Raw genomic sequence first — 12,500 nt, 5'->3', positions numbered from 1 at the left:
TGACGCACTGAACAGCCGGACAACAGCGAATAATATTCCAGAAAATAGACAGCTGCCAATGGTAAGAAATAGAAAATTTTGAGGAATGTAGCTGTGTTCGAAAATGTGCAATTATATATTTGTTTTCTGTTTTCCATAACGATTTGTCATTAAAGCACGGAAACATTTACAGACGATGCTGATGCATGTAAAACAAAAACTCACAGATAAAACGCGAGTCGGATTTCTTTATGCGATGTATGTGATTGAATATTCTATCAATTCGGCTACAGGTTTGCTATTATATATGCAATCGGAGTTAATATGTCCTTTCTTCTTTGAACCCCATTTTTTGCGATATAACAGCAATTTTATATGAGTGAATGTGGCAAGGACGCTAAGAAAACGGAGGTGGAGATTATGTGGACAAATCAACATGGGACAGGTGTAAAGACCGATGACATGGTAGAGTCACAAGTCATCTTACAGTACATGTGCCAGGATTTTCCTGAACAGAGGTTTCCCGATGGCAAAATAACCTCTGCCAGCAATGATTTCAAACTTCATACAATCCGTAACGGTCAAACAAAAACTCAACAGAACTTTCATCCCTCATACACGGAAACGACCGTCAAACAGACCTATGGACTTCATGAGCCATACTATTATTACCGCACGTATTACGTAAGGGAGCGAAACAAAGGTGAGAGTATTTAAAGTGGTACTACGACCAAAAAAAAATTTTCATTTTTTTTTTGGATTTCAAAACTATGTTAACTAAACACTAACTCACCCAAGTTTTAAGTTCTGATTTTAAAAAGACACCTGTTTATTTTAGCTGAAATTTTCTTATTTATTGGTCCGCCATTACTAACTTTAAAATCTTGAGAGAGCTGGGTCGAGGAAAAAATGACGTCAAACACTCACTAGTTTAAGAATGCAATGCGTGTGTACGCGGCCTAATTAATATGCAGCACGGGAGTTTCGGACTTTCAGACTTTTCAACCCGTGTTTTGCATATATAATGAATTGCGTTTACACGCTGAAATTTTAAGCTAGTGAGTAAATGACGTCATTTTCTTTAGATCCAACCCTCTGAGGTCCAATCGGCCAGTTTTGAACTTGAGTAATGGCGGACCATGAAATCCAAAACTTACACTCAAAATAAACAGCCCTTGGATAAAACTCAAAGCTCAAAATTTTGCCAGTTAGGTGTTAAGCGAACACGCTTTCAAAATCTGAAGAAAAAAAGGAAATGATTTTTTGATCATAGTACCACTTTAAGGGCCGATTTACACGATACGATTTTGTCGCATGCGACAAGCTCACGACAGGCCTACGACATGACTTACGATTGTCGCAGCGTTTTAAAGCATGTTTTAAAATGCTACGACATTTTTTCTGACGTACACAACAATCGTAAATAATGTCGTGGGCCTAGGCCCATGCGACAAAGTCGTACCGTGTAAATCGGCCCTAAGACATACTAGAGCTGCTTTCAATTGGAGTGATTGCTGAAGAGGCAGAAAATAACTGAAGTCAGTCTGAATACAGAGAGTGAGAAGGGGATGTCACGCTGCGAAACGCTTTGAAAATTCGTTTCAGCGTTGTGAAAATCATTGCGAAAAGTGCAAGGTCCGAATTCTTTTTTACACAACGATTAGGGCAACAAAACAATCGTGAAAAATGTTTGCTTCAGGGTATGTTGTACTAGGCCGTTTCTAACGTAAGTTATGACGGTAACAAAATTGTGAGACATTAATTATGGACAAGTTGCACTGACAAAATATTGCCTAGTGTAACTCCGCCTCAAAGTACCACACGAATTTTTAACAATTTTTGGTTAAAGCCATGCTATGGAATACCATTACTTATTTAAGGCCAAAAGAATGAAATCAACCAAATAATTTCTTGAAAGATGAACAAATTATGGTCTGGTTTGAAGACGAAAATGTGGGAACTTTAAAAAAATTAGACCCTTTTTTTTCCAAGTTGCAATTTATTCAGACACACTTCGTCTATGACTAGATTGTTTTTTCCATTTTGGGGTAATGTATCACACCACTGGAGCGTTATTTTTCGGTTTCTGTTCAAACAAAAACATTTTCATGCTTACAAAATGACATCAAATATCCATGAAACTTACCCTTCAAATGAGCAAGGAATTTATGTGGCCGGACAAATTCGAATTTCCATGTTCTTAGCCGTTTAAGCAAGTGCTCTAGAGATTTTAAGCAATAAAATCTACCAGGGGCCGGGTTACTAGGTTACTGTAGTCAGACAGCTTATAAAACTCAAATTTGAATAGAACGAAACCAACGCTTTTTTTCATGCCATAGGCTTGTTTACCGCTGACCAATCCCTTAAGAACAAGGATAAGGCAATTTACACGCGACAAAACGCTGCAGGAACAAGAAGGGGCTTGGAAGTTCCTGAGGAGCGTGATTACTATCCCTACTGGGGCCCCACACCGTGGAAGGACATTGCGATCATGGTCAGCGATAATAAGACCCTGGATTTAATGAAGGAATACGTAAACAGCCCCAACTATGGTTACAAATGTAAGTTTCACGAACGCCTTGGTTGTAACAACGTCAAGATTGAAACTTTGGCAGACTAATGCTGTGCTCACATCTGCACGGAAACGTGTTTAAAGTGAACGTGTTTCAACGAAACAGTTTCTCGTAATATTTTCTATTTCATTGTTCACTTCAGTTGTTAATTTCAACTAAATACCGATTGAGATCAAGCTTGCGTTTAAATGATTCGTGGTTTAATCTCACCTGTCAAGCCCCTCGGGAATCAAGGCCATTGCAGTGTTTAACAAGGAGACGGCATTTGCACCAAAATGTTTCGTCTGGCTTGGAAAGAAGATAACTAACAGAGTTGTCCTTCCAGGCGTAGACCCCAAATTTCAAAAGAAAATAATGTTGAATCAACGGTACATCGAACTGAACATTTAGCAACCTGCACTAGACACATGCATACCAAAGGAAGTCTATTTTTTTAAATTAATCAGTTAACCACTTATGTGCTAAACACAAATTTATGGGTTTTTTTATGCTGCTACTCTTGTGATTTGCCTTCGCCAGCTCACTTTTTGTTTGTAACTTGGTTCTCTAGACTTGTGCATGGATCGAGAATCACTAAAAGGCGCTTTGCAGTACATTAATGCTACTACATGCAAGGCGGCAGGAGGTAGATGGACACGATTTATCACAAATTTCATCGAAAAAAGCGAGGGCGTCCTGGACAGCTGTATAGACAAATCAGTTCACCTGGTGAGAGGGTTGCCGTACGAGTCGCATTTATTGTCACAGGGAGCGGACAAGAAAAGACAGTATGTCGTTGTGCAAGAGCCCCCTGAAGTAATCTACGCTCCTTCCACTGTCGTAAACCACAACGGAATGAACATGGAGGGCAAGTTTTCGTCGTACAAGTGGAAGGTGCCTTGTTTTCCTACCAACACAACTCAAAGATGCGTGTTGCGCATAAGGTCAGTCAAATACTAAAACCACACTGAACCAACCTAACATGGACTTGATTTTTGTGTTTCAAAAAGTTATTTTCTTTCTTCTATCCCTTCTTTCAATTGCAAAGTCTTACAATTTAATTGAAATTAAAGTTTAATCCCCGTTAATCTTGTGGAAGAAGCTGGAAAATATTTAAACCTATTCGTGATACGATCTTGATCGCCTTTTTTTTTTTTTTTTACATCCATTGGAGATATTTAAAAAAGTACAACACATGCATTGTGTACATATATCTTTTTACAAAGTCCCGAAATGCCTGAAACCTTTAAAGACTTAACTTTCGTTCCCTTTTTCGTTACCTACCACATGAAGTGGTGGACCAAAGTTCACTAAAGGCAGAATTCTGTTGCAAATCTTATACATTTCAATAGAATCTTTCAACGACGTTCACATTGGAGACAGAGTTTGCTGGCCGTTGTACAAACCCCTCCCTCTCCATGCAGTTTTTGTAGCTTTTTAGAGTTTACATTTTGAGAGGGTCATGCTTCCAGTAGCTATTCAGTTATCTTTCAGACACATTTTGATGAAAAAATGTTTTTATACCACTTGCGATTGTTTCATTGGAAACCAGATTTTGATAGGCATGTTATGACTAAATTCACTGTTTTCTTACTTTTTACTCGTGGATATATCCACGAGTTTTGGTGAGGTTCTTTATGCAAATGTGTCACTCCTGCGTAACCGGAAGTTCGATCTGATTAGCCAATCCGGATGGAAAATCACAACACGGCTTAGAAAGCTGTGACTTCCTGTTCGCTTGGTTGTGCGCCGCCATTGCTGTTTGTGGCTTTTATACTTAAGTGTTTGAGCACCTTCCGCTGCATTTAGATGCAAGAGACTGAAGAATTAAAGAAATGGCGTCATTCGAAGGTGAAGCAAAAGATTCTGAACAAGTACACAATGGTTCAACATTAATTGTGCACCGCCTTTCACTCACCAACTCGTAGACTTTAATGCATGTCGAAATTGAATCGACAGACACATGGTGAGAAGACAGTCTCTGTCGATGCCCTAAGCTCACGGGGAATTAATAAATTCCATTTGGAAGGTGACTTCCATTTGGAGAGTGACATCGAAGCTATCAAAGTATACCAATTATGTTTATCAAAGCTATCACGAAGTTCTGTAAGCTAATGAGTCATCAAAGGCACATGAATCCAACTTGAACAACATCATAGACATGAAAAACAGTGAGGCAACAAAGCAACCCATGCTTCCAGACACTAGTACTTGTGTGGCGGACCATAATGACGAACTGTCGAAAGACACGGTTATTGATTATGTAAGGAAACTGATGAGGAATCCGTATCAATCTCCTGCGATAGAGCAAGGACTGCGGGGCAGAGAACCTTCCAGAATGCGTTTAAAGATACAAGAAGACGTCGAGCTTGTTTTATAAAGACAGGGTACATGTAATTAGAAGGTGTATTGTGCATTATTTAAAGAAGAACGAACCGAGCTTGTCTGAGTTGAGAAAGTGTTTATCTCTTGCTTTTGGAAAACAATATTATATTACAGTAAGAATGTCTAAACCTAGACCGCAACTCAGACGTAACAATTAAATCGTCGAGAGTAGGAGATTCTAATTTTCATTCATTTGTTGATTACCCGCAGGACTCCTAAACACAAAAAAGACTGGTCAGTTCTATTGTGTATTCAAGATCAATCTGTTACTAAGCATTCAACAAAATTGAACCGGCAACAAAATAATAGTTATTGTCTATCAAGGGAAAAGCTATTGATATCAGGAGACAATGAATCGAACCCAGGCCATGTTGCTCATGGAACTAGACCCTCCGTGAGGGTACACTGGGTTGCCTGTGGTACGTGCAGCGTTCCACGCAATTTTTTTCAAGTTGGGGGGGGGGGGGGGACACTCAGAAGACATACCAGAAGTCATACCACTCGATGTATAAAATCTTTCTTTCCTTACAAGGACCGTATTAATCGTTCACGACAATCCAAAGTTATTTACAGAGCAAATTGTTGGGATTGTAATGGTTTTTACATCGGTAAGACTAAACGGCGGCTTCACGATAGAAAAACCGAACATTTTAAGGCCCTAGCTAAAAATGACAATACTTCAGCCATTGCTGACCACGTCAAGGCCACTGGACATAACATCAAGTGGGATCATTTTGATATTTTAGCGAAGGGCAAAACTGACTATCATTGTAAAATAAAAGAGACCTTCTTTATTCAAGAACTTGAGCCAGCTTTCAACGTCAACGTCGGAAGTGAAATGCTGATGCTTTATTAATCTTTTCTGTTTTTATTAATATTATAATTATTATTATTATATATTTTACTGTTAAGTATTTGCTTAATCTAGGTTCCAGTCCCCTCATCCGCTTTGTTATATATAAATAGCTGTTTTAAATTTCAACGGTTACTTTTGAAAATGTATGTAGAGCACATACGAAACGTCAAGTCATAGTTAAAATGAACAAGTTCAATATGTTTATCACTGCTGTTTGTGTCTTATTTTTGATCATACCAGAAGTCATACCAGCAGAGGCCCTTTGGCTCACAGGTCCTCACACGTTCGTACGACGAAACAGATCCTTTTCTGAGGTTAAAAACCTGGCTACCGGCCTATTAATTAATCATTTGTCAGAAAGAAGAAATTCCTGTCCTCTTTAAAAAAAATTGACACGCATTGCTTACGTGTGGTAGTGAAGTAACACAGCGATTTATTCCATAATGTCAACTGAGCTGTGTGTTGTCTTCCAGGAGATTCAAGTTGTCCTTGCGTAATCTGTAGCTCTAACAGTGCACGATATTGTTTTGGTATTGTCTATCATTGTAGTGCCATGGTAGGAGTCTTCGGTAAATAGCCTGAGAAGACATGTGGTTACTAGCAAAGTACTGAGCCCAGAAAGATTGAAGAAAATAAATGGGAAGTGAAAAACATTGTCTTCTGGGATGACATGTTGACAGTTGTCTTTGCGTAATATGTAGGTCTAACATTACACGATATTGTTTTGGTATTGTCTATCATTGTAGCGCCATGGTAGAAGTCTTAGATAAATAGCCCCTTGAGAAGACATGTGGTTACTAGCAAAGTACTGAACCCATAGAGACTGAAGAAAATAAAAGGGAATCGAGAAACATTGGCTTCTGGGCTGACATGTTGATCATGCAACTTCTTTCCACCACAAGTGTAAGAGTGCACTGACAGCATCTAACAGCTTTGTAAACAAAAGTTGAAAGTTGAGCGACCTAAGAAATATACCACTCAGTAACAGAAGCATAGGACCGAAAATTCTATTTTAATGCTATCAAATGCGAACCAAGCAAGATACAGATTTTGTTAGCTTGCTTTATGCAAAACAAATATTGATGTAAAAGTAAATAAATATGGATACACAATTTTTAAGAAGAGCAGAAGGAAGTTTCAGGACGGTCGATCGAGCATAAAATATTTTGCCATCGGTAACAAAATCTACGACATGAAAACAACATTAAATTTGAACCACGAATATAAAAAGTTACCATCAGCGAAAAACAGTTTGGGAGATTTTAGTTGTTTTGTTGTAATTGTACAAGTTTGGCTGCACCGAGTAAATCGCACATCGAATTCAGCGAGCGCAGTGATCAAGTTACCGCGTTATTTTACCGCGGCATGTTTACTCGCGAAACAGTGAAGCATCTGTATCAAATGATGCCAAGCTACCGGGTTTTTGTTTTTGTTAGTTTTCTTTTTCTTTCGATTGTTATAAATTTTGACAAGAAATGTGCAAATTCAACACAAAGATCACAATCGCCCAACTCTCAGAGGTTGACCATTGTTTCTGGAAAATCAAAAATTTACTCTCCAAGACAAGGTTATTTATCACCAGGTAATTCCATCGTTTTGGTAATAGCAGCTACTTTATTATTCATCAGCGTCACAATCTTTTGCCGATTTTGGGGGTCATTTCGTTGAAACTCAAGCACGCTTCCAACAGACCTGTTTATTTTCGTGACTTATGCGTTACCACAAAAATTCTCCCGTATCACATTTCAGCACATGTATGCAAATTTGCTAAGCTCGAAAATTACACAACATGATAAATTTACAAAAGCTGGAAATTTCACTGAAATATTTTCCACCGAAACATTTCTTGAAACAAGCAACATATTTGCTATAAGAGGCAAGAAACCCTTCCTATTTCAGTTGCGTGCGTGCAAGCGAAACACACAATCACAAAGCATACGCAATTAAATAAATTTCTGACAGTTCACATTCAACCCTTTTCGAAAGAACCTTGACCGTAAATAATAAAGCACAAAAGAGACAACAAGCTTTCATTCAAGTAATTTTTCACTGCCACATTTCCATTTTTTTTTTTAACCTTTGCAGAGTTGAGTACAAAATGAATGTTACTTGCCAGACAAACAGGCAAACTTTAAATAGATGCGACTTCAGTAAACACTGTGAGACACACAACAGAGATCACAGATCTACTTGTGGTGTTCGATTCCTTCTCTGTCTTTGTTGAACCCGAAAGTTACCAGAGAAATTTCCATTTGGTTTCAGTGTTGTACGTAACACCACCTTGGCGAAATATTAGAAGTACAGCATATTTTGATTTCGGCTCGACGGGCGAAAGATTCACGCTGTCGAAGTCCATTGCTCGTCGCTTTTTTAAGATTCCAGATCTTTATGTTTCACCGCCTATCTTGACGTTCCATTCCTGAGCTCCATGTTCGACGCCATTACAGGTTAATTGTGCAGAGCAAACTACGCATTACCCCAGCCCCATCAAACCTAACAAAATACGCACAGAAGACTCTATGCACAAAGACACCACTTAGCAGGGGAGTGACAGGCAAGACTTTTCCCGACACGGAAAAAAATAACAACTAGACCCTCCGTGAGGGTACACTGGGTTGCCTGTGGTACGTGCAGCGTTCCACGCAATTTTTTTCAAGTTGGAGGGGGGGGGGGGGGGGGGTGACCCAGAAGTCGTACCAGAAGTCATACCAGAAGTCATACCAGCAGAGGCCCTTTGGCTCACAGGTCTTCACACGTTCGTACGACGAAACAGATCCTTTTGTGAGGTTAAAAACCTGGCGACCGGCCTATTAATTAATCATTTGTCAGAAAGAAGAAATTCCTGTCCTCTTTAAAAAAAATTGACACGCATTGCTTACGTGTGGTAGTGAAGTAACACAGCGATTTATTCCATAATGTCAACTGAACTGTGTGTTGTCTTCCAGGAGCTTCAAGTTGTCCTTGCGTAATATGTAGCTCTAACAGTGCACGATATTGTTTTGGTATTGTGTATCATTGTAGTGAAATGGTAGAAGTCTTGGGTAAATAGCCTGAGAAGACATGTGGTTACTAGCAAAGTACTGAGCCCAGAAAGATTGAAGAAAATAAATGGGAAGTGAAAAACATTGTCTTCTGGGATGACATGTTGACCGTTGTCTTTGCGTAATATGTAGGTCTAACAGTACACGATATTGTTTTGGTATTGTCTATCATTGTAGCGCCATGGTATAAGTCTTAGATAAATAGCCCCTTGAGAAGACATGTGGTTACTAGCAAAGTACTGAACCCAGAGAGACTGAAGAAAATAAAAGGGAATCGAGAAACATTGGCTTCTGGGCTGACATGTTGATCATGCAACTTCTTTCCACCACAAGTGTAAGCGTGCACTGACAGCATCTGACAGCATCTGAAAGCTTTGTAAACAACAGTTGAAAGCTGAAGTTATTCCTATTCGGCGGGGTTAGTATCTGGATGGGCGACCTAAGAAATATACCACTCAGTAACAGAAGCATAGGACCGAAAATTCTATTTTAATGCTATCAAATGCGAACCAAGCAAGGTACAGATTTTGTTAGCTTGCTTCATCCAAAACAAATATTGATGTAAAAGTAAATAAATATGGATACACAGTTTTTAAGAAGAGCAGAAGGAAGTTTCAGGACGGTCGATCGAGCATAAAATATTTTGCCATCGGTAATAAAATCTACGACATGAAAACAACATTTATTTTGAACCACGAATATAAAAAGTTACCATCAGCGAAAAACAGTTTGGGAGATTTTAGTTGTTTTGTTGTAATTGTACAAGTTTGGCTGCACCGAGTAAATCGCACATCGAATTCAGCGAGCGCAGTGATCAAGTTACCGCGTTATTTTACCGCGGCATGTTTACTCGCGAAACAGTGAAGCATCTGTGTCAAATGATGCCAAGCTACCGGGTTTTTGTTTTTGTTAGTTTTCTTTTTATTTTGATTGTTATAAATTTTGACAAGAAATGTGCGAATTCAACACAAAGATCACAATCGCGCAACTCTCAGAGGTTGACCATTGTTTCTGGAAAATCAAAAATTTACTCTCCAAGACAAGGTTATTTATCACCAGGTAATTCCATCGTTTTGGTAATAGCAGCTACTTTATTATTCATCAGCGTCACAATCTTTTGCCGATTTTGGGGGTCATTTCGTTGAAACTCAAGCACGCTTCCAACAGACCTGTTTATTTTCGTGACTAATGCGTTACCACAAAAATTCTCCCCGTATCACATTTCAACATATGTATGCAAATTTGCTAAGCTCGAAAATTACACAACATGATAAATTTACAAAAGCTAGAAATTTCACAGAAATATTTTCCAGCGAAACATTTATTGAAACAAGCAACATATTTGCTATAAGAGGCAAGAAACCCTTCCTATTTCAGTTGCGTGCGTGCAAGCGAAACAAACAATCACAAAGCATATGCAATTAAATAAATTTCTGACAGTTCACATTCAACCCTTTTCGAAAGAACCTTGACCGTAAATAATAAAGCACAAAAGAGACAACAAGCTTTCATTCAAGTAATTTTTCACTGTCACATTTCCAAATATTTTACACCTTTGCTGAGTTGAGTACAAAATACCGGTAAATGTAAATTGTCAGACAACTAAGATGCGACTTGAGTAAACACTGTGATGCATTCTTGTTGGCGTTCGATTCCTTCAATGTTAATTTGTTAAATCATAGTTAGTAACTATGGTTAAATCCATAAAAAAATTGCTATTTGATTTCCGTGTTTTATATAATACCAAGTTAGTAAAATATTAGAAACAAAGCTCACTTGATATCCAAAGGCGAAAAATGAAATTGTTGTCGAAGACCATTACTCGTCTCTTACAATCCAGATATTTATTTTTCAGCGCTGTCTTGCTCATACAATTGACGATCCATTCTTGAGCTCCATGAGGGTATATTTTGTTTAAAGATCCACTAAAACGCCATTCACGTCAATGACTTATTAGTGAAATTTCCAATTGTTATACTGGAAGACTGTGCAGAGTTGAGAACAGGTAAATACAAATCTGACAAATAGCGAGACAACTGAGATAACAGATCCACTATATGGATTCCTTATCTGTCTTTGTTGAACCCACACTGAGTTACCAGAGAACTGTTCATTTGGTTTGAGTGTTGTACAAAACACCACGCTTGGCAAAATGTTAGGAAGACTGCTCACTTTGATTACGGCTCGACGGGCGACAGATTGTTGTCGAAGTCCATTACTCGTCGCTTCTAACATTCGACCGCCTGTCCTGTCCAGTATCCAATTCGCTTGCCATTATTGAGCTTCATTAGGATACATTTTGTTCAAAGATCCCCTAAAACGCCATTCGCGTTACATGACTTTCGACGCCATTGCCGGTTAAGTTAATCGTTCTACTGTGTCCACCAGAGAAATCTACGCATTTCCCACTACCCTCTCGATCCTAAGAAAATACGCGTAGAAGGCTCTATGCACAAAGACACCACTTAGCAGGGGAGTGACAGGCAGGACTTTTACCGACACGGAAAAAAAGAAAAAAAAAAAAAAGAAAACGAAAAATAAAAAAACGACGAAATTAAAGACAGATTCCGACTGGGTTGGCAACCCAGTAAAAAAACCCACGAAATGAAACCGGGATTCCGACTGGGTTTGGCAACCCAGTAACAAGTACACACAGTACTGAGAAGTCCTTCTATGGCACTGTTGCAAGCTCAATTAGCTGAGAAAAGATTAAAGGCACTAGAATGTACCTCAGATTGTTCATGCTTCTTTTCTTCTGTGGCCCACCAGTTATATAATCATCCTTCCTATCACATGAACGTGCATGCTGCTGGAGTTGAATACATCAGAAACAACTGTCAAAGATTTATTGGACCCATTACAGAGCAATTGTGGGTGTGTTGTTGCAGCAACATACATGGTGTGATGCACTTATTGTGAAAGCAGTTTCCGATGCATTAAACGTTACAAATTATACGTATAAATGTATCTATTGAGGGGTGGGCAACAGTAACTGGTATCAGTCCTATAAGCAGACAGCATTATATTGACAATATTTCAGGTTATGAAATCAGCAGTGTTACCAATGTCAACAATTATTCAGAGGTAATAATCGATTAATGTTAACCATGGCCAAAAATTATGTGAGTGTCAATAATAATTTCTACAAAGCAGTGGCAAAAGGAGCTTATATGAGAGAATTTATCGAGCGAAAGAGACAAAATAAAGAGTTCAGAGAAAAGAAAAACAATGCAAAACACCAAAAAAGATCTGAAAATATTGAAGCAGCGAGGGAATATGAAAAGAAAACATTTCATAAGGGTAAAGCTTCCAATCCAGGACATATCAGAGAACTAAACAGAACAGCACAGAACCATTTAAGGAAGCTATGCAGAGATCTCATCTCTAAACCAAACTGAAATTTGTCAAGGTCAAGACTCTCTTAGGCATGCCATGCCAAAAGTGATTCAGTCTTTTCAGGATAAGATAGCACATGGCCCTGAATATATATGCACTTGCTGTGATCAGTTATGGTTCAGATCATCTGTCTCTAAGTGTAACAGTATCAAATATAGTGATAAATATCCACAAGGTTTGTAGGAGGAATGTATAAATGGCAGAAAAAGTGTCAATAGTACTGAATGGATCTGCTCTACTTGCCTAAGCTGATGACATTAACAATATGACCTGGCAACAAAAATCAGACCT

At 38.6% G+C, this 12,500-nt stretch overlaps 1 protein-coding gene across 1 annotated transcript in view; it reads left to right on the top strand.

Moving 5' to 3' along the window:
• LOC138003389 (protein DD3-3-like) overlaps nt 1-12,500 on the top strand; it is a 27,047-nt gene that overhangs the window by 9,463 nt on the left and 5,084 nt on the right. The window contains exons 3-6 of the mRNA XM_068849434.1: nt 1-61; nt 346-682; nt 2,319-2,540; nt 3,103-3,475. The exon at nt 1-61 is cut by the window's left edge and continues 29 nt beyond it. Coding sequence (XP_068705535.1) covers nt 1-61; nt 346-682; nt 2,319-2,540; nt 3,103-3,475 — 993 coding nt within the window. The remainder of the gene's footprint in view (nt 62-345; nt 683-2,318; nt 2,541-3,102; nt 3,476-12,500) is intronic.

Source organism: Montipora foliosa, chromosome 5 (genome assembly GCF_036669935.1).
Source record: "Montipora foliosa isolate CH-2021 chromosome 5, ASM3666993v2, whole genome shotgun sequence".
Classification (NCBI taxonomy): domain Eukaryota; kingdom Metazoa; phylum Cnidaria; class Anthozoa; order Scleractinia; family Acroporidae; genus Montipora; species Montipora foliosa.
Note: the sequence above shows the minus strand (reverse complement) of the source record. Positions and strands in the feature narration are given on the sequence as shown.